Source organism: Tupaia chinensis, unplaced genomic scaffold (assembly GCF_000334495.1).
Source record: "Tupaia chinensis unplaced genomic scaffold, TupChi_1.0 Scaffold000527_1, whole genome shotgun sequence".
In the NCBI taxonomy this organism is placed as follows: Eukaryota; Metazoa; Chordata; class Mammalia; order Scandentia; family Tupaiidae; genus Tupaia; species Tupaia belangeri.
This window is the reverse complement of record NW_006160040.1, coordinates 6,514,722-6,537,221: the sequence shown is the minus strand read 5'-3', so window position 1 is coordinate 6,537,221 and position 22,500 is coordinate 6,514,722. Positions and strand designations below refer to the sequence as shown.

At 43.7% G+C, this 22,500-nt stretch overlaps 1 protein-coding gene across 1 annotated transcript in view; it reads right to left on the bottom strand.

Annotated features, from left to right (window-relative positions):
* Positions 1-22,500, bottom strand: part of SLC16A10 (solute carrier family 16 member 10) — a gene marked incomplete at its 5' end in the record, with an annotated part of 172,611 nt that overhangs the window by 22,392 nt on the left and 127,719 nt on the right. Inside the window, 1 exon segment of the mRNA XM_006157003.3 lies at positions 4,635-4,778. Within this exon segment, the coding sequence (XP_006157065.2) occupies positions 4,635-4,778 (144 nt within the window).

The window sequence follows — 22,500 nt, the reverse complement described above, 5'->3', positions numbered from 1 at the left end:
GCATTCCTGTGTAAGATGCACCATGACTTCATCCGCTGTGGCACCTTAGGCCGGGCCACCATCACCTCCACCTGCAGCACTGTGTCCTCCCAGCTGGCCTTGCTTCCCCCCCTGTAACCTACCGCCTCCCCACATCCATTGCAGTCGTGGTAACTTTCAAATGTGAGACCTGACCAGCATTCTCCAAAACAAGTCCACTAAAAGTAAAATCTCTTCATTTTGGCTTTCAAGGCATGATCTGGCCCCTCCTAGCTTTCTGACCTCTTCATACCGATCTCTCCGTCTTGGGTTCCCAAACCCTGCCTCAGTCTTTCTCTGGTAAGCCAGGGACCATGTCTGTCTTGTTTGAATCCTCCTGCCAGGTCTGGGCTGGTGCTTGGGCCGCAGGAGGCACTCAATTTTTTAAAGGAATGAAAGGAACTGAGAGTCTGCAATGCAACAGGTGTCCACTAGAGGGCTCCCTCAACACTGAGGAAGAAGAATGAATGGCGCTGAATGTAAGATGAGAAGCACGAGGAGGTGTTGATAAAGGGGGAGCGGTCATTATATAATCGTTTTTAAAGTAGCACACTACTAGCTATCTACCATCCTTCCGTGCGCCTAGGCGCCTTCCTACAACCGTCTGCCTGGACTTACATGCAGACATCCACAGTGAAGCAGCCTCTATTCCTCAGTGTTCACATCTTGGAGCAAAGCTTAATGAGAGAGGGCATGTCTGCACTTAGTTCACCGTCTGCCATGTGAAAGTGCTTCCAAGATGATGGGGGTTCCTATTACTGTCGATCCATACAAGTCACTCGAGTCATATCCCTGTGCCCACATTTCACCGTTTCCAAAGCCCTGCTCAAGACAAAACGTGAGCAGACATGCTGAGTCCCCAAGTCCCCGCTTTGGCTCTCCTTTTCCTTTCTCTTAATGGCCAAACTTTTGAACAAAGTCATCTCTATTTACATGAATCCCACAGGTCACGACTGCACCGGCCACTCCTCAGAAACCACTCTCCATTAGGTCACTAATGGCCTCTCTCCGAATCCAGTGAAAAGCTTTTGTCTTCCTCTTACTAGCTGCTGACACTCCTGACCGCTCCTGTCCCTGAAACATCTCTATTCCTTGTTTTGTTTTTCCTGCAAATCTGGTCACTCCCCTTCAGTCTTCCTTGGCAGACCCCTAGTCTTCCGCTTACCCCATACAGCACATGAACGCCAAAGTCCCACAGGTCTCTTATCAGACTCTCCTGTAACTCTACACTCGGCTTTCCCACAGAGGAAACAGTGAAGGGCAATGGAGTGGAGGAGAGGGCAAGAGTTGAGATAGTCACAAAAGGCCACCTGTTACACGATCTCATTTGTCTGAATTGTCCAGACTATGCAGATCCATAGGGCAGAAGGTAGACTGGTGGTTGCCTGGGGCTGGGGAAGGAGGGAATGGGGAATAACTGCTACTGAGTACAGGGTTTCTTTGGGGAGTGATGAAAATGTGAAATTAGAGAATGATGATGATGTACAATACTGTGAATATACTAGAAACGAAAAAATCGTACACTTTACATTTTGTGATGAGAATTATATCTTAATAAAACTATCATTGGGACCAGCAGATGGCATAATGGTTCATCACTGGACTCCCACATAGTTGACCATGGCTTGAGTCCTGGACCCAACAGCTTAAAACTCACACCAGGCGCATATGTGTGCATGTCCAAAATCCCGAGAGAAGATTGCAGTGTGGCTATCCCCCCTCAGGGATGATTTCTCACTTTCTGTCTCTGTCTCTCTGAAGAGTGTACACGCCCTATAGCAAAAAAATCTCCTTTTAAAAAAAAGCTTTTTTGAAAAAAAAAAAGAATGGAGGCACAGAGAAGGGTTAGAGATTAACATAGTGTCGAGGCAGGAAGAACCAAGGCAGAAGAGTTATGATCAAATAGAGTAAGTCAGGAACACAGTAGTAGAGCCACTTAAACTGAGTCTGAGATGTGTGCCTTAGGTAAAGAATAGTTTTGCTGTCTTATCAAGATCAGTAAAATTCGGGACCAGCAGTTAGCGTAATGGCTGTGTTGCTGGACTCCCATGTAGTCAACCGCGGTTTGCGTCCTGAACCCGGTGGCTTAAAACTCACGCCGGACGTGTGTGCGTGCGTGCCCGCCCAAGATCCCGAGAGGAGAATGGAGGAGAAGGGATTGCGGCGTGGCCATCCCCCCTGGGGGGTGATTTCTCACTTTCTGTCTCTCTGTCTTTCTCTGTCTAGTGAGCGCACGCACCCTATAGCAAAAACCTCTCAAAAAAAAAAAAAAAAGATCAGTAAAATTCAAGGTTGGCCCTGTAGTACAATGGTTAACTATAGTCCATAGATTCTCTTTTTATGGCAAGCACACGTGCTCTCTGGAAATTGGAAAGGAAAAAAATCTCACCTAATTCTCTTGCCTAAAACCCTATTAACAGTTCGTGGTAGATTTCAGTACAGAGTTCATCCTCTTTTATGCACATAAATGCTCTTCCCAATCTACCACCTGTTTCTCTCCACAGCCAAACCATTCATCCTCCCTTTATTCCTTTCAGTTTCCCAGATAGAACATAGCATGTTGCACCTCCACATCTGCTGTGTGGTTTCCTCTGTTTGGAATACCTTTTCTGCCTTCCTTATCCATATAACTACTAGTCTTTTGTTTGAGTTGTGTTTGTTTGCCTTTTTGTTTTGCCACAGGGTGCATGCACCAAGAGAAAGTGAGAAATCACCTCCCAGGGAGAATGACCATGCTGCAATTTCTTCTCTATTCTGGGATTTCCAGCATGCACAAACACATGTCCAACATGATTTTCAAGTCACCACGTCCAGGACTTGAACTGTAGTTGGCCATGTTGGAGTCCAGTATCTTAACCACCATACCACCTTCTGGCCCCACTACTTGCCTTTTTTTTTAGAATTATTTATTCTTACTTATCATTATTATTTGTTTTTAATTTGCTACAGAGCACATGTGCTCACCAGAGACTGACAGAGAGACAGAGATAGAGAGAGCAAGCAAACTGCCAGGTCTGGGACTCGAACCTCTTGAGACAGCCATGTTAGAGTCCAGCACCTTAACCACCATGCCACCTGCTTGCTCACTACTCACTTCTTAACACCACTCAGACCTTTACCAGTGATTTGGATGCTCAATACCTATGTTTCCACAGTGTCTATCTAACATATCCATCCTTCCACTGCTATAATTTGAATGTCACTTCCAAACTCATGTTGAAATCAGCTGTCATTGTGATGGTGTTAAAAGACAGGACTTTTTTCTTTTCCTTTTTCTTTTTCTTTTTTTTCTTTTTTTTTAATTTTGCTATGAGGTGTGTGTGCTCACTGGAGTGAGAGAGAAAAAGAGAGGGAAAGTGAGAAATCACCCCTGAGGAGCAGGGGCATGGCTACACCAATACCTTCTCATCTCAGGATTTTGGACATGCACACAAATGCCACTGGATCCAGTGGGATCTAGCCTCCCCAACCTCCACACCACCTGCTGGCCAAAGAAAGGCTCTTTAAGGCATGATTAGGTTATGAGAGCCCTCCTTGCCTTTATGAATAGATTAGTACCATTATCTTAGGAATGAGTTGGTTATAGGAGTTTGGGCCCCTTTCTTCCTCTTTCTGTCTCACATTCTTGGCCTCTGCCACGAGGTAATGCAGTACAAAGGCCTTTGCCAGATGCTGGCATCATGTTCCTGGATTCTCAGCCTCCATAGCTGTGCAAAATAAATTTCCTTTCTTTTCTTTTCACTTGCTAGAGGTTGCATGCACTCACTAAAGAAGGAGAGGGCGAGAAAGTACCCCCTAATGGGGCAAGGCCATACCATGATCCTTTCTCCTCCCTTCACTCCATGCCTTTAGGATCCTGGGCACTCACACACATACACTCAGCATGTCTTCCAAGGCATCAGACCAGGTCGTGAAGCATGGTCAGCTGTGTGGGAACTGGCTCCCTATGCACAGTACCGAACTACTGCGCTGCAGGGCTGGCCCTAAATTTCTTTGTAAATGACCTAGTCTATGGTATTCTGTTACAGCAGCAGAAAATGGTCATCCACTATGCTGCAACATTAGTTTATCTGTCGCCTCATGGGACTATTAGCTACTAACCCAGGACCCAGCCCATGTTTCATTTAACCCTGCGGCCTTTAGCACACCGTCTGGCTGAAGGAGCGAAATACCTGTTGAATATCCACAACGATCTGAGAATTAGTATTTGTTTATGCACAACCCACAAAATTCAGGAGGCAATTTGCAATTAAGAAGCTCAAAAGTCACACACACACAGACACACACATTTCACAAAATAGTGCAAAAAGCCCAAGATCTGCACATGACTATGAGAACTATGCCAAAAATAAAACATTCTTCTTAGAAAACGCAATGAGCAAAAAACATTTTGGTTTGGTGTAGTTCCATGACAAAACAAAGAAATTATTGTTTGACTGCCAATTTCTCATGTTTAAAACCCAAATTCACAACTGATCTTGTCCTTGAAAAACTGCCTACAGAAGTTATGCTCTAGAAAGTATTTTTTATTTTCACAGAAGAATTTAAGCATATAAGCACATTCCGTGAGCCGTCAGACAGGCTAATTCTGCTGGGGGGAGAGTATATAAAAGTACCTGTAGATAAACTTTCTTCACGCCAGGCACATAATCTGCAAGCCGGCCAAAGAGCAGTCGTCCAACTCCTGAAGTGATGCCAATGCACATGAGAACGACCTCTTTATTTTCCTGATCTTGAAATCTTTCATTGACATGTTTCACCTGTAGACCAAGGAGAAAGACATCACACTAAATATGGTAGGAAACCTCGACAAGGTTTGACGCTTTGGAACAAATGCATCTGTTTCTCTATTATTTTACAGACTCTCACCCCAACCTTCCCATCTCAAATGTTTATAAAATTTGTCCTGTGATGATTTTTCATGAAAACTTATGAAGAATATTGAGCATGATTCAGTTACTGTTAAAAAAAAATGAGCTTCGGGCCAGCAAGAGGCATGGAAGTTAAGACACTAGATCCCACAGGGCCAACTTGGCAGTTCAAGTCCCAGACCCAGCAGCTTGAAAATCAGGCTGGACATGTGTGCACCCAAAATCTCCAGAGGAGACTGGAGGAGAAGTGACTGTGGCCTGACCATCCCCTCTGGGGACGACTCACTTTCTGACTTTCTTTCTGGAGAGTGCATGCACCCTATAGCAAAAACTAATTTTAAAAAATACGTGTATCTATTTTAAAGAAATGAGTTTTTTGCGGGTAGGTGGTATGGTGGTTAAGGGCACTGGACTCCCACATGACTGGCTGACTGCGATTCGAGTCCTGGGCCTAGTGGTTTGATTTCTCATTTTCCCTCTCTTTCTTTCTCTCGCTCTGTCCCTCTCTGGTTAAATTAAAATAGATAGATAGATAAAATAATTCTTTTTTAAAAATGAGTTTTTTAATAACAATTTTTTTCAATAAAGGGTCACTAACACACTTTATAAGCTAACATTGAGCCATGAGCTAGAGAACATACCACATGAATTTGTTTTTTCCAGGTCACCCAGAGACCCAGTACATTATCTGCTCTCTGAAAGACAGTTAAAGGATCAGTTCTGGAGCGTCTTTTCTTCTAAGAGGATCCTAACCAAACGATACTCCTGAAATAAGTTTTACGAGAATTTCCAGGAAGAAGGCAAGAAAGCCTCAGGGTCTCTACCTGTGAAGCTGCCTATTTGTGTAGCTCAGAACAGATAGAGATATACAGGCAGTTTGTTACAGTATTTAGAAGATAAGCCTATGGGCCCAGCCATGGTGGTATGTGCTGCTAAGATAGTGTGCTCCACAGGCTGGAACCACATGGGAAGCCTGGGTTTGATTCCTGGTCCAACATGAAGGCCAGGCACAGGAGCGTGTGCCTGTAATCCTGGTGACCCAGTTACTGAGGTCGGAGGATGGCGAGCTTGAAGGTGGCCTAGGCAACAAAGCAAGACCCTGTCTAAAAAGGAGCCAGGCATGGTGGGGCACACTTGTCATCCCAGCAAGGGGACTACAAGGGGTTTAAGGCAGGAGGACAGTGACACAATGAGATCTGTCTAAAAAATAAATGCATAACAAATAATCTTCTGGAGAGTCAGACCAGTCAAGTCCTGGTTCCATCCCTTATTAAGCCTTACGACGTTAGGTACATTCTAAACCTCCAGGGTCTCAGTTTTCTTGTCTGTAAAATGGAAATTGCCATAGTTACTACTTCAGAGGGTGGTTATAAGGATTAAATAAGATACCAGTGCAAAGTGCTTAGTACATGCCTGGCCCCAGTTAATAATGACCAGATAACTTAGCCCTTAAAAACAAACAAACAAAAACCACAACTTTTCCTCCACTTACAGCACTTAGAATAGACTGCGTGTCACAGACAGCCAGGAAGTAGATTTTCTTTGCTCTTTCCGTAAGGCCCCTGACAGTCACTGTCCCCTACACCAAACTTTGGCATAGGCTCTAGAAGTCTCAGCAAATTTGCCACCAAGCTCAGTGGCCCATGTGATTTCCATGTGGCAGTTAGTAGCCGTTCTTAATGACATTTCTCTGAGATACTTCCATTTTACATTTCCAAATCCCATCTGTCTATCCCAACACCATCTTGTTTCTCTCTTCCCTTTCAAAACTGGCAACTGTTGGGACCAGCAGTTAGCGTAATGGCTATGTCACTGGACTCCTATGTAGTTGACTGTGGTTCGAGTCCTGGACCCGGTGGCTTAAACGCATGCCAGATGCGTGTGCGTGCGTGCCCAAGATCCCAAGAGGAGAATGGTAGAGAAGGGATTGTGGCATGACCACCCCCCCGGGGGGTGATTTCTCGCTTTCTGTCTCTCTCTCTCTCTCTCTCTGTCTGTCTGGCGAGCGTATATACCCTATAGCAGAAACCTCTCCAAAAAAAAAAGAAAGAAAGTTTCTGTCTTCTTCAATCTCACGGATCAAATAGAAAAAAATGTACTCTATTCAATGGAAGACATATTGAGCATCCACCATAAACCAGAAACAGTGGAAATTACTGATAACTACAAAAAAAAAAAAAACTGGCAACTGTTCTCCCTAATTTAGTACTTTCTCACTGGTCCAGAATAATCCTCCTAAATACGGCCTTAATCTGGCTTTAATCTCATCCTCAAACCCTTATTCAAAGGCTGCGGCTGCTGACATTTTATACCCCTCAGTTTGGTATTCGCAGCCCTCTAATCTGTCGCTAATCTGTGCTGGTACCTTTATTACCTACTGGTCTTTGGCTCAGAAGTAGAAAATTCAAATATCAACAGGGCCCAGGAAAATAACATAAAGGGATAAAACAGATTGCCTGGAGAGAAAGGGCCCACACTTCAGCTGTTATTACCACTCAGGACTATCAGTGTGGCCAAGTCTACCTCCACTCCTTTTCCAATTTAAAGAAAAGTCAGGAGTCTAGATTCTGTGTGGAAATGTTGGCACCTAACTTAAGTTCAGAACACAGTGTGATCAAGCCTACAAAAGTCAAACAAAACACGTCTGCAAACCGCATTAGGCCAGCTTTGATCTCAGCCCCGATCCCAGCAGGCCTGGGAGGGCAGTTATTCCCAGCATTATTAAACCTGCTGATCCATTCCAACCCTTCTGTGTTTCTGCTGCCCCTCTACCCTCTTCTACTTCCTAACATGCTGTCGCCTAACATTTTCTGTTGGCATCTTAGGTATGTGAGTGTTTGTACCTGGCCTTATTAGCTTCTCACACTGCATTCTCTTGGGCAAACTCATCCATGCCAAATTAGACACAGCTGCCTGCCTGTTTTGAAGGCACCTGAAAGTCAATTCTGTCCCATGCAGAACCCATTGCTCTTACAGCCCGCCCTCCCCCCCCCATCCCATTAACACTACTGTCCCAACTGCTCACGGCAGAACCCGGCCAAGCTTCCTAAAGTACTCCCTCTCCCTTCAAATCCAGTAGCCGCCATCAAGTCCCAATAATTTTACCTTCTAAAGCTCCTACACACACACTTCCTGTGGTCCAGTTTCCCAGGGTTCTTAGTTTGGGACCTTATCACTCCCCACCTGGGCCATTGCAACGGCCTTCTAATATGCTTTGTGCGTGAGCCCCTCTTCCAATTTATATTCCCTGAGGCTACCAGATTAAGTTCAAAATGAAAAATGTCACTTCTCTGCTTAAATCCTTTTATGGCTCTCATGGCCTGCAGGGTGTAAAGCTTAAACTCCTGGGTTGGCAAAAACATCTGCTCTTACTGTAGTGTCACCGTCAGCTGCCTTCTGGAGCACACCATGCTGTCACTGGGTGGGCCCTGCCTCCAAAACTCTGGCTAGTCTCAACTGAGATATAGATAGGAGTATAAAACATATAGATTTAGAAGTCATAATGAACTACACACACACACATAGATATATAATTTTTAAACTTACTATTTGTTGAATTTGCTATACGGCATGAGAAAGAGAGAAAGTGAGAAAGCAAGTCACTAAGTCTGGGACTCGAACCATGGTCAGCCATGTGGAAATCCAACACCTTAACCATCATGCTACCTGCCGGCCCTGTATCTCAATTTTAAAATATTGATTCCATGTTAAAATATTTTGGCTGTATTGATTAAATAAGATATGAGAGAAATTAATTTTATTTTTTTAAAGTGGCTACTAGAAAATTTTTAATTATATGTGTGGCTGACACTATGTTTAAGAAATTCACCTGTGGCTACAAAAGTCAGACAGCTGTTGATGGTGACCTCAGTCTGGTTTGTTCTTCCAGGCCCTTACCACTTTCCAACAAGTGAGATGAACAAAACAGAGAGATTCCAGCTCAAATCTGAAGAAACTGAACGAAGGGCCTGATCTCAGGCAGGTGAAATTTTATTATGTGTATTCACTGGCTTTACTGGGAATTTACATCAAGACTCTAATGTATTAATTCACTTTAGGAAGCACAAAAAAGGATCTATTACAAATGTTAAAGATACATTCTTCAAAATTCACAAGACTGAATTTACCAGTCATTATTTTGCTTTGTTAAAAGTCTTGCTATGTCTTAATCCTCCTGCCTTAGCCTCCCAAGTAGCTAGGACTACAGGCCTATGCCACCGAGCCCAGCTTTTTAGGGTAGGCCAGGAATTAAACTCAGCCCTTCCATGTGGCCTTGGGCTGCCCACCAGCAATGTCCAGCATGTGGCTGCTATGGCCAGGCCCCAGTCATTCTTTCAATGAAACTAAGAATGCCTATCTGCCAAGTTGCTCTTATTCTTTATTAGCTATTTTGCAATTCTTAAAACACATAATAAAGTGAAATATTTGAGATCTTCTGAGATGGTAGATTGGTTAAGTTCAAATTATGCTTAACAGGGCCAGCAGGTAGTGTGGTGGTTAAGGAACTGGACTTCCAAAGTGGCCGACCACAGTTTGAATCCCAGACCTGGACATTTGCTTTCTCACTTTCCTTTCTCATTTTTTCTCTTTCTGGTATGAGCACATGCCCTATAGCAAATTTAAAAAAACAAAAACAAGCAAACAAAAAAAAAACAATAATAATCAAATGATTCTTTTTAAAAAATAATGCTTGCATGGACACTTAGTTTCTCAACCATAAGGGACATTATCTCACTGAATTTTTCCTTTTTTTGTGAAAAATTTTTGCAGTAGGGAGTGTGTGCTCACCAGAGCCAGAAAGCAAGAAATCACGCCCCAGGGGGGTGGCCACACTGCAATTCCTTCTCCTGCATTCTCACAATTCCTTCTCCTGCATTCTCCTCTCTGGATTTTGGGCACGCACACACATGCACACAGGCCTGGCGTGAGTTTTAAGCTGCCAGGCCCGGAACTTGAACTGTGGACACTACATGAGACTGTATTGCAGTAAACATTACGCCGTTCCTAGTTCATTGAATTTTATTACTGTTGCCATTATTATTTAAATAAAACAAGAACTTCAGCTTCTAATATCAAACCTCCATACCTTCCCTGCTCCTACCAAAGTCTACAAACTAGAAAGTTTCTGTGGTCATTAAGCAAGAGAGTCAGGCGGTGTTGCTGTCTGGATTCTAAAGATCCTTCCTCACTGAGGCAGTAATACCCACGAGGTGTGGTGGGTCGATTCCCATCAAGGCCCCTCATGGCTGCTGCTGTTTCGCAATTTCTGCCCCTCTCATTCTCTGACAGCTAGCATTTAATTTAGTTTCAAAGAAAGGGTGTCTATTGGACAAAATTGCTATTTATAATAAACAGATGTGGTAGAGACGTGAAAATGTCAAACACATATTTTCATGTTAACCAGATTTGTAACCCAATACAAAGTTTTTGCTAGAGGCCACTATGTACAAAGGGGATATTATAATTTTGTAGGACGATGGTTTAAGGATAACTTTAAAGATAAAGTTAAGCTTTATCTGACCGTGTATGTGTCTTCAGGGCAGGAATCAGTCTTTTGTTTATGTTCTTTAAACATTTGTTTAATCCAGGACAACACACCTCTGGGGATTAGCAGACCTTGCTGCTGATTGGCATCTTTAACACACCTTGCTCCTGAAACATTTTTCCATCATTCAAGCATCAGCAGCGTTCACTGGACCACAGAAACCATTTTCACGTTGTGTCAAACCCTACTTACATTTTGTTACCCAGAGGTAACCAAGAATTCATATCCTAAACTGTTCATTCTGTATACTATATAAGGAAAAAAAAAAGACAAACTAGCCCACCATTCCCCTCCCTCTGGTCATCCCTGTATCAGCTGAATGGTGGTACACCCAGGTTCCCAGCAACCTGGAGGCACATTCCTCTCCCGTCACTAGAGCCCAGAGGCAGATCCCGTTGTTGAGACGCTGGAGGCAGCGGTCTAAGGACATTGAGAACACAACCATCTCGCTGGAGAGGCCTCGGCTCTAGCTTCTCTCCTCTCCACCTCTCCCCTACAGAGGAGGCATCACCTGGAGAGGTCAGGTATCCAGGAGAACCTGGTGTTCTTCCACCGCAAATCCAAGGCAGGGTTTCCTGCTCTCAGCGCCAGCTGTGAAGGTTAGATGGGTGGCCACGGTACAAAACCTGGTCCAATAAATCTGACAAAAGTGCATTCGAAATTCAAGTGTCTCCTTGCCAAATGGTTTCACAGTAGAAGAACACCCAGCAGGAGGGAACCCCAAATCACTTCATAGTGTTTACAGAAACCCTCGAGACCCAGTGGTGGTGCACACCTGCACAGCAAGGAAGTCATTGGTCCGCCGGGTCCAGTAATTACCTTCTGCACTGTTTTCTAGGATTGTGTTCTTTTGGCCATGCCATGTCGGTCACAAGCCTCGTACCTCACCCCACCCCGCCTTGTTAAAGGAATGGGGGTTTTTTCCTTAGCATCTTTAAAGTAATGTTTGTGTAATTCATTACATAAAGAATATGATCAAACTTTAGGGCATGCAAGCTATGCAGTATATCTTTGGAGAATAATAAGGTGATCTGCTAAGGACTCTTAAGAAAAGGCCCATAAAACAGAAAACAAACCACTTGATTTCTGATAGCAGACTTGAAATGACAGCTGACTGACTCACCTACAAAGAGCTAAGAAAGGCAGGATTGGGGCCAGCAGGTGGCATGGTGATTAAGGGCACTAGACTCCCACATGGTCGATCGTGGTTCAAGTCCCAGGCCTGGCGACTCGCTTTCTCACTTCCTCACTTTCTCTCTCTCTCTCTCTCTCTCTCTTTCTCTCATCCTGTTCTTCTCTGCTCAAATCAAAACAAATAAAGTTAAATACAATTTTAAAAGTAAAATAAAATAATTAAAAAACAAAAGGCAGGATTACAAAGGCCAGGAGAGCAGGATAAAAACAGGCCCAGGGGAGCATGCGAACTGTGGGTCTAATGAAACTATACCTGTCTTTGCACACCTTAGCACAAAACCCCACAAAACAAAACAAAACAAAACAACACAAAACAACAGTATTTATCATCCACTGTTCCTGTAATTAATGATGCTCTTTGGGGGACAAAAAGATTTTAGTCACCCATCATCATGTCCTTGTCTGGGACGACTTTGATTCTCTGACACCCGCCTGCCCTTCAGACTTGCTGGAAAGTGGTGGACAGCAGGCAGGTGCACTCATTTTGTCCCTAGGAGAGAAAACTCTTTGGGGAAAGGAGGGGACCTAGACCTTTTAAGTTTATAAAGTACATCCAAAAAATAGGCTAGTAGGGACCAGCAGATGACATAATGGTTGCATTGCTAGACTCCCACAGAGTTGACTGTGGTTCGAGTCCCGGACCTGGTGACTTAAAACACGCTGGGTGCATGTGTGTGTACCCAAGATCCCAAGAGGAGACTGGAGGAGAAGGGATTGCAGCATGGCCACCACCCTCCAGAGGGTAATTTCTTTTTTTGGAGAGGTTTTTGCTATAGGGTGCGTGCACTCGCCAGAAAGACAGAGAGAGACAGAAAGCGAGAAATCACCCCCCAGGGGGGATGGCCACGCCACAATCCCTTCTCTTCCTTTCTCCTCTCGGGATCTTGGGCACACATGCACACATGCCCGGCGTGAGTTTAAGCTGCCGGGTCCAGGACTTGAACTGCGGTCAACTACATGGGAGTCCAGCGACATAGCCACACCTTACCTGTGGGTCCCCAGAGGGTAATTTCTTGCTTTCTGTCTTTCTGTCTCTCTCTGTCTCCAGCAAGTGCACCCACCCTATAGCAAAAATCTCTCTAGAAAAAATAGTAAGTGCTCTAAAATAATTCCAGTGATTATAGAATTCAAACTGACTTCACCTTGCTACTTTCCAATGAGGAAACTAAGGTGGCCAGAAAGGGACAGACTGGAGGTGGGATGGTGAGAAAGCAAGCCTCCAGGTCTGGACTCAAACTGTGATCAGTCATGTGGGAGTCCAGCGCCCTTAACCACCATGCCACCTGCTGGCCCCAGGACGTTCTCTGAGTGCTCATACTGTGATTCATGCCAGGGATTAGCTGCTTCAATGAACTGCTCATGTGCATGCACTTCGGAGTAATTTCTAAAAACACAGCCTACCAGCACTTAATAAAGCTATCCCAGAACTCCAGAAGACATTCTGATTAAAAACACCTGTTTAAAAGGTAAACTCAGGGCTGGCAGGTGGCATGGTAGTTAAGGGCACTAGACTCCCACATGACTGACCATGGTTCAAGTCCCAGACCTGGCTTGCTCTCTCTGTCTCTGTCCCTCTCTGGTCAAATTAAAATAAATAGAGTTTAAAAAAAAAATGTAAACTCAAGGGGGTGTGGTGGTTAGGGGTGCTGAACCCTCACATGTCCAACTACCGTTCAAGTTCTCTACCTGGAGGCTTGCTTTCTCAATTTTCTTCTCTCTCTCTCTCTCTTTCTCTGTCTGTCTCTCTGTCCTTCTGTGGTCAAATTAAAAATAAAGTAATAAAGTTAGATAATTCTTTTTTTTAAAAAAAAAAAGGTAAACTCAAAGAAAAAAGCCTGGCCCCTTTAAGAGACAGATGCAGGTCAGAGAGGGAGTAGAAAGCCTGCCAGAGTGGTTAATGGATAATCTCAGAGTTTGTTGAAAATCAAAACTTTACACTACCCTTTGACTTCAGAGTACAGGGAACAGGAGTCTTCAGAATTGAATGAGAGGGTCTGATTTCTTTGTCTGCTCTTTCTTCTTTAAACAGTTTTGTCTCCTCTGCCTGGTTTTGTTAAGAAAGTACATTAAAACGAGGAGGCCATTCTCTTAGGAAGGTCTTCAGGAACACCGCACACCAGCAAGCCAAGCCAGGCGAATAAAAACTAACTCTGGAAAAAACTAACTCCACAGATTTGAGGACATAAAATTAAACCCTTTAAGACCAAACAGACACAGGCACGCACGCGCACGCACACACAGAAACGGAACATTGAAATAGGACTTGATGGCCATCAATAGATAGTCACTGTTCAGATCTGTCTCCAAATGTCTGTTTAGCTCGTTAAATGACCAGCTGCGCCTGAGAATAAGACGTCTATAAAATGTGTCTAAAGGGAAGAAGGTCTTCGCCAGCTGGCATACGAAGGACTAACAGCTGTAGCAGTCCAGCGTCTATTTCCGAGGCTCTGTGCTGTGCCTACTGTGCGCGGTACCTATGACCGCCTCAGCAGCAGGCCAGGTGGAGAGCAGACCTTTGGCCTGCCAGGACTCTGGGATGCATGGGTGGTGGTTCTGTTTGTTTTTTAAAGGACCAGTCTTCCCATTTCATTCAGATGGGTTTCCATGGTGCTGGATCACACATGGCCCTGTTAAGACAGGGAAAAGCTAAGGCTGGAAAAAAAGGCGTTTCTGCAGTGAAGCTTATCAGCCACCAGGCCGTACAGAGGGAAGAGGTGGCTGAGAGCTTAAAACAAACCTTAGTCTATTTTTTTTCCTTTAATTTATTTTTTATATTAATTCACTATACATCATTACAGCATACAAATGAATTTTCCATCCAAAATACACTGTATATTGGCTCAATCAAGCACATCAACATACATACATGTTATCAGCAAATAATTTTCCATTTCTTATGTCTTGTATACTTTGTTTTGCCATCCTTGATTCCCTATCCCTCACCCTCTGCCATGTCCCACCCTCCTCCCACATTGTCTCTGGCATCCATGGTTGCTTTCTATGCCTTCTCCCCCCATTTAATTGATTTGCTAATGAACTTAATTAGTCTAAATATTTCCAAGAGCAAGCACAGCTGATATATACCTATACATGAACCCAAGTCTGACTTTAGGCATAAACCTCAGTGAGTAGAATGAACATACTATAAAGTAGTACCCAGCTGGGGCTATATAGCTTACTGCAATCATCAAATATGCATTTTTTTAAAATTTCAGTAAGAACAGTTTTGCTGTTTTTTTTTTCTCCTGAAACTTTTTTTTTTATTATTATTACTTAACATTCATTCCCTGGGCATCATCACAACATACTAAATGTGGTTTCCCATCTAGAATAAACTGCATAGTGGCTTAATCATGCATGTTATAATCAATAATATTCCATTTCTACTCTCATATATATGCATATGTATATATATGTTTTTTACCCCATGTTTGACCCTCTACCCTTTCCCACTCTCTTATTACACTATCTCTGCTATATACAATTGTCTTCGATTCCTTTTCCCCCAACATTTTGTTGATCACAAAATATCATAAGTAATCTAACTACTTTCAATAGAAAGTTCAGCTGATAATTTCAATAAAAGCAGTTTTGAACTGGTAACGATATTTCCTTGAAACTTAAAGCCTAGAAACAGGAACCTTAGTCTAGGGGCGGGGGAGGGGATATATCTATATATATCTATATATAGAGAGAGAGAGAGAGAAAATTATTTGATGATAATATGTATGAGTAAGCCACTATACAGTGTATTCTGGATGGGAAATTGCATTTTTATGCTGTGATGTTCAGTGACTGAATGTAAAATAAATAAAAAGAAAAGAAAAAAAGAAACTTAGTCTAATTTTGAAAACATTTTCTAACTCCATAAATTCTTTCAAAGCCTTTGTTATTTTTTCCTTTCTGTTTTTCTGAAAGTAATTTTCCTTGGATTAAAATAAATCAATACTCCACCCTTGACATAGCATCACATAGACAGGGTCACGATTTAGAAAATGTTCTAGAGGAGTTATCAACCAGAATCCATTTATATTCAGATAACCCTGAATTTTAGAAGTTAAGGGTAGACTGCATCTTAAAATAGAAAATAAAGCACTATGATTTTTAGGTAAATTGAAATTACTTAGTGGCTTTAACAATATTTTCTGAGCCAGATATTTTGTTAAGTTATCAAAGATTGTTCTGTTCCTTCCTGAGCAATGGAAGTGTTTAATCTATTGGTTTATTTACATTTCTATTCACTAGACCTAGAACCAAACTTGATTCTGAGCAGTTTCTTTCTTGGAGTCTCTACTTAGGCCACCCAGAGGGCTCCGAGGGCTCCGCCCCCGTCCCCAGCCTGCCTGCGTGACTGACACACTCTAAACCCGCAGCAGGGCACTCTGAAGACGCAACGCAGTTGCAAAGGCTCCATGGGTGTGGACTCCCGCCTGTGTTTCATGCTCTTTTGAGGCACCCTATGTTTCTAGCATCTACCACCTGCAACGCCATGGCTGGTCTCATTTGCAGTACATTCTGCTTTTCCCATTTTTCTTTGTCATTCATGTTACACTCCAGTTTTTTTTCAGAGCAAGAGTGAATTCCTCACTAAACTTCCATCTTACACTTTCTGAAATGTTCAATAAAATTTAAAAAAAATTTTTTTGGAGAGGTTTTTGCTATAGGGCACGTGCGCTCGCCAGACAGAGAGAGACAGAGAGACAGAAAGCGAGAAATCACCCCCTAGGGGGATGGCCACGCTGCAATCCCTTCTCCTCCATTCTCCTCTCGGGATCTTGGGCACGCACACACACGCGCCCGGCGTGAGTTTAAGCCACCGGGTCCAGGACTTGAACCGCGGTCGACTACATGGGAGTCCAGCAACATAGCCATTACGCTAATTGCTGGTCCCAAAATTTAAATTTTTTACTGAAGTGTTTGATAGTGGGAGACTAGGGTAATGAAAAGGTGAGAACATTAAATACTTCAAGTGGTTAACACTATTTTTATAAGTGGGGCTTTTGGGAGGGAAGTTTTCCTAAACTTAGGCATAGGTGTTTTCTGTCCTATTTTTCAGTTCTGTTTCTGTATAGAAAACAAACCTCATCAAGCACAAATACTTCAAAGCGGCAATAGTTTCTAGTATTGTTTTCTTCAGCATCACCCAACCCTCAACATTATTTTTTAACATATTTTTTTGCTGAGGTAAAATTCACATACCATTACATTCACCTGTTTTTCTTTCTCTCCCCTCCACAATCCCCAGTTTGCTATAGGGTGAGTGTGATCGCCAGAGTTGGAGAGAGAGAAAACGAGAAATCCTCTCCCCTACCATCATCCCCAGAGGAGGATGGCCACGCCACAATCCCTTCTCTGTTCTCTTCTCAGGATTTAGGGCATGCATGCACAAATGCCAGGTTTTTTTAAGCCACTGGGTCTGAGATTCAGATCACTCAGTCAGCCATGTGGGATCCAGCTGTCTTCACCTCTTACTACCTGCTGGCTCTAAATCCACCATTTTAACCACTGTAAATTATACAGTAATGTAACTTTCAGCATATTCAGACTGTTAAGCAGTCATCACCACCATGTAATTTCAGAATATTTCTACTATCCCAAAACCCCGCTAATTTCCCTGTCTGTCTTCTCTAGCCTCCCCTGCCTCTAGCAACCACTATTCATTTTTTTCTCCCTTTTTTTTTAAGGTTTTGCTATAGGGCTCATGTGCTCACCAGATAAAGAAAGAAAGGGGAGTGGGATAAGAAATCATACCCCCCCCGCCCCCCCAGGGAGGATGGTCACAGCACAACCCTTCTCCTCTATTCTCCTCTTAGGATTTTGGGCACACATGCACATATGCCTGCCATAATTTTCAAGCCACCAGGTCTAGGACTCAAACCGCATAGTAGGCCACGTGGGATTCAGCACCTTAACCTCCTGCTACCTGCTGGCCCTCTAGTAATCACTATTCTATTCTCTCCTTCTATGAGGTCATTATTTTTAGTTTCCACATGTGTGTGCAGAGAATATTTTTATTTTTCATTTTTCTGTTACAGTTGTACCCAAGCATTAACTTATAAAAAACCTATGTGTGTTGGGACCAGCAGTTGGCATAATGGCTGGGTCGCTGGGCTCCCATGTAGTCAACGGCAGTTCGAGTCCCAGGCCCGATGGCTTAAAATCATGCCGGGCGTGTGTGCATGTGTGCCCAAGATCCCAAGAGGAGAATGGAGGAGAAGGGATTACAGTGTGGTCATCCCCCCTGGGGGGTGATTTCTCGCTTTCTGTCTGTCTCTCTCTCTCTCTCTCTGTAAGTCTTTCTGGTGTGCGCACACACCCTACAGCAAAAACCACTCCAAAATAAATAAATAAATAAAGATAAAAAAATAAAAACCTGTGTGATAAAATTTATATCACATAAAATTTAACATTTTATTTACTTATTTCTAATTTACCAAAGGGTGAATGCACTGGCACAAGAGAGGCAGAGTCAGAGCGAGAGGAAGTGAGAAAGCATCCCCATGGGAAATGGTTACTCCACAATATTTTCTCCTCCGTTTCTCTATCCTCTCAGGATTTGGGGCACACACACACACACAGCCTGTTTGTTTGCTTGTTTGTGAAATAATTATTTAATTTTACTTATTTATTTTACCAGAGAGAGAGGGAAAGTGAGAAAGCAAGCTGCCAGGTCTGCAACTCAAACCACAGCCAGTCATGTGGGTAGCGCCTTGACTACGACGCCACCTGCCGACCCCTCCTAGCACGTTTTTTAAGCTGCTATGTCTGGGAATCAAACTGTGCCAAAGGTAGGCCATGTGGGATCCAGTTGCCTCAACCACCCCGCCACTGGTGGATCTAAAGTTCAACATTTTTAGTCACTTATAAATAGACTGCAGGGACCAGCAGTTGATGTAATGGCTATGTCATTGAACTCCCACAGAGTTGACCACAGTTCAAGTCCCAGACCTGGTGGCTTAAATTCACGCCAGGCGCATGTGCGTGTGTGCCCAAGATCTTGAGAGGAAAATGGAGGAGAAGTGATTGCGGTGTGGCCATCTCCCCTAAGGGGTGATTTCTCGCTGTCTGTCTCTTTCTGCCTTTCAGGCGAGTGCACGTGCCGTATAGCGAACACCTCCTCCCCCCCCAAAAAAAATAAGTGAACTGCAGTATTAAGTGTATTCCGAGTGTTTACGCAACCATCTCCACCATCCATCTCCAAAACTTTATCCTTTTCCAAAACTGGAACTCTGTACCCATCAAACAGTGACTCATTCCCCCCTCTCCTTCCCTTGGAACCCCCCTCTTACTTCTGTTCTATGAACGTGGCTCCTCCAGGGGCCTCATCTAAGTGGAATCACACAGCACCTGTTTTTGTGTGTGTGGCACATGTCACTTGACAGAATGTCCTGAAGGTTCATCCACGTTGTATCATGAACTCCCAGCGTTACAGTTAAATATGTATCATTTGAAAATGACTTTTAAAATTTCTTCTTTATGTTACAGGTGGCAGGTCACTAATTTTTATTATGTGTACAAGTAGGTTTTATTATCTAGGAACTTTATTTCAGAAGAGAAGAGGTGACGCTGGTAAAACCTCTCTCTAAGTGTGTTACAGGGTTGCTGTCAAGGTGGCAGCGATGCCAAGTCTACAAAGCACCTCCCAAGTAGGAGGAGGAGGGCATTAGGTAATTCCTGATCCTGGGAAATTCTCACCCCAGGGTGGGCCCTGAGGACCTGAGGACGGAAGTGCTAGAGGAGGAGAAGCACAGTTAATGCTTACAGTGACGGGGAGCTGAGAACCTTCCTCTGGAGAACAGCTGGAAAAGGCAAGGGCAGAAATAGCGAAAAGCCCCAGAGACAGCTCCGGAGGGGTGGGGAGCCCACATGAGCAAGCCTGGTTAGCTGGGGACAGCTGAGCTATGCTGATGGCATTATAAGGCTTCACAAATTCGATCATCAATGTGTGGTAGCATTTCAAATTCCATGGATGCTAGGGGACCCTGTGGGCCAGGGCACCTGTTAGCCTTCTTGCTGGGCTGTGGTTGCCCTCGGGCACCCCTCTTCTGGAAGCAGCTGGGAGAAGGTCAAGGCTTAGGGGCATTATTCCATCACGTATAGATAGCTGTGTAATCTACAGCCAACCATTTCCATATCTTCTTGTTGGTTTGTTTTAGAGAGATTTTTACTACAGGGTGTGTTGTCTTGCCAGAGAAGCAGAGAGGAAATAGAGAGACAGAGACAGAAATCACCCACCCCCCCCAAGTGGGGATGGCCACACCACAGTCCCTTCTCCTCCATTCTCCTCTCGATCCTGGACACCACTCACACGGCCCAGTTTTAAGTTGCCAGGTCCAGGAGGACTCAAAGCACAGTCGACTACATGGGAGTCCAACGACATAACCATTACACCATCTGCTGGTGCCCATTCCCTTATCTTTGAAGTTACAACACATTTAAACTAGGCTAGATTATTGTAAAATAACTTTTGCTTCTATTATTTAAGCTTTAGACTTCACCCTGCCACCAGCTATCATTGTGTGACCTGAGAAGGTCTCTTAACCAAGTAACTCTTTTCCCTGTAGGAGGGAGATAAACTACCAGGGGTTACAAGAGGGGACTTGAAAAAGTTCATGGGATTAAAGTACAAGTTCATTTTTGCATAAAAATTTTGAAATCCATGGATAATATCTTAATAATATAGTTTTCCATAAACACTTTGAAGACCCCTCTTCAGTTGAAGGGCAAAGAAAAACAGAATTTCAACCAAGAACACAAAATACTATTAGAATGTAAAGCAATCTGAGTAAAGACCGCCGTAGGCCTTGAACTGCAGTGACTCAGCTCAGCTCGGAATCAGTCAAAGTACACACACTGAGTGTGTGGTGCATTCTAGGAGCCGCGGCTAGAGCAATGGGGAGGAGACTGCCCTACCCTGTGGGGTGTCCAGTCTTCCTGACCTGCTTGTGCCTTCGTTATTTCCCGAGGTGTTAGGATGCTTCCCACACAAGGTCCCCAGTGTACTCTGTAGTTCTCACCATCCCTCCCATACTTATGCCGAATACACTGCAGAGTAAGAGCCTGACAGAAGAGCACGACTTCTGCTTGTCAGTTTAACGTAAAACCAGCCACCTTTCAATGTCTGCGCATTTCTTTCTCCCCACGACTTTTAAAACTTTTAGAGTTTTGGGGCCTACATTCGAGGGATAACTCATGTCTAAGTAAAACATGCATCATCCCTAAAAACTACAATTATGTATCAGTGTTTATTTTTGGCTAAGTATAACCTGGAATGCCTGATGATCTTCTCTGACTTACAGAAAGCAGCAGCTCTCTCTTAGGTTATTTGTAGCTTTCTTATGTACTGATTGTGTCCCTTGGTCCTACCAGGTGCCCATGCTAGTACATTACATTTTGACCAAAACAAACAAACAAAAACCCCTCTTTTTTAAAAGGATTATTTTTAATTTTTATTATTATTTAGAATTATTTCATTAGTTAACTTTATTTATTTATTTAAATTTAACCAGAGAGGGACAGAGCAAGAAAGGAAGAGAGAGAGAGAAAATGAGAAAGCAAGCCATCAGGTGCATGACTCAAACCGCAGATGATGATGTGGAAGGCCAGCGCCGTTAACCACCATTCCACCTGACCCCAACCCCCAAAATACCCTTACAAAATAACTACTGGGAATGGCAGGCAGCATGGTAGTTAAGGTGCTGGACTCCCATATGGCTGACCACAGTTCGAGTCCCGGATCCGGCAGCTTGAAAGTTATGGTGGGTGCATTCCCCAAATCCTGACAGTAGAAGGGATTTCTACTGATTTCCCCCTCTCTGTCTCTGTCTCTCTCCAGCAGCCCATGTACCCTGTGGCAAAAATCTAAAACAAACAAACAAAAAGACAAAAAACAACCTAGACTGCTTTGATGAGAGTTTTCTGTAAACATTTAACTTCACCATTAATGAGTCATAGGTGGCCAGAGAATCAAAGATTCTTATTCATCTCAAGAAGGAGAATGCTAGTGAATATTGCCCAAGGCACAGAACTGATAAGTGGGCAAATTTTCACTAACCTGCACAGTCAAATTGCAGCAGATGTTGAGATGAAGGGAAATAAATGCAACTTTAGAAGAACTAGAAGAGCAAGAAAAGCAGAGAAGCCATTCAGAAAAATCTTAAAGAGTGAGGACAAAGTACAGAAGAAAAGATGTCCCATCATCCCCTTCATAGCCACGTGAGAACTCGGGAGTGCTGGGTGCTGTCAGAAGAGACAGGTGTTAATAAAAGATACGAAGGACAGGCAGCACTGGTGTCCCACAGCACAGAATGCAGGAATTTTCCGTTTTTTGACATATGGGTTTTTAACACATCTAATACAGTACATAAAAATAAGTTGGAAAAAACTTCCGGGGCTGCTTAGCCTTCACAACAGTCCAGAGGAGCTCTGCTCTAGGCTTCCCAAGGGAACAGAAGCAGGCTTACTCTTGTGTCTTCCCAGTACTCAGCACTGCCCTTCACCCACAGAATGTGCCACGGTCGTCATCTCAGTGCAACTGCCCGACCGTCCCACCTAAAGTTGCCTTCTACCATCACCTTCTACCTCATTTTGTTTTCTTCAGAGAAATTGCATTATTTGGGGACCAGCAGTTGGCGTAATGGCTATGTCACTGGACTCCCATGTAGTCAACGCGGTTCAAGTCCTGGACCCGGTGGCTTAAACTCATGCCGGGATCCTGTGCGTGTGTGCCCAAGATCCCAAGACGAGAATGAAGGAGAAGGGATTGTGGCATGGCCATCCTCCCTGGGGGGTGATTTCTCATTCATTTTCTATCTCTCTGTCTTTCTGGTGAGTGCACACGCCCTATAGCAAAAACCTCTCCAAAGGAAAAAA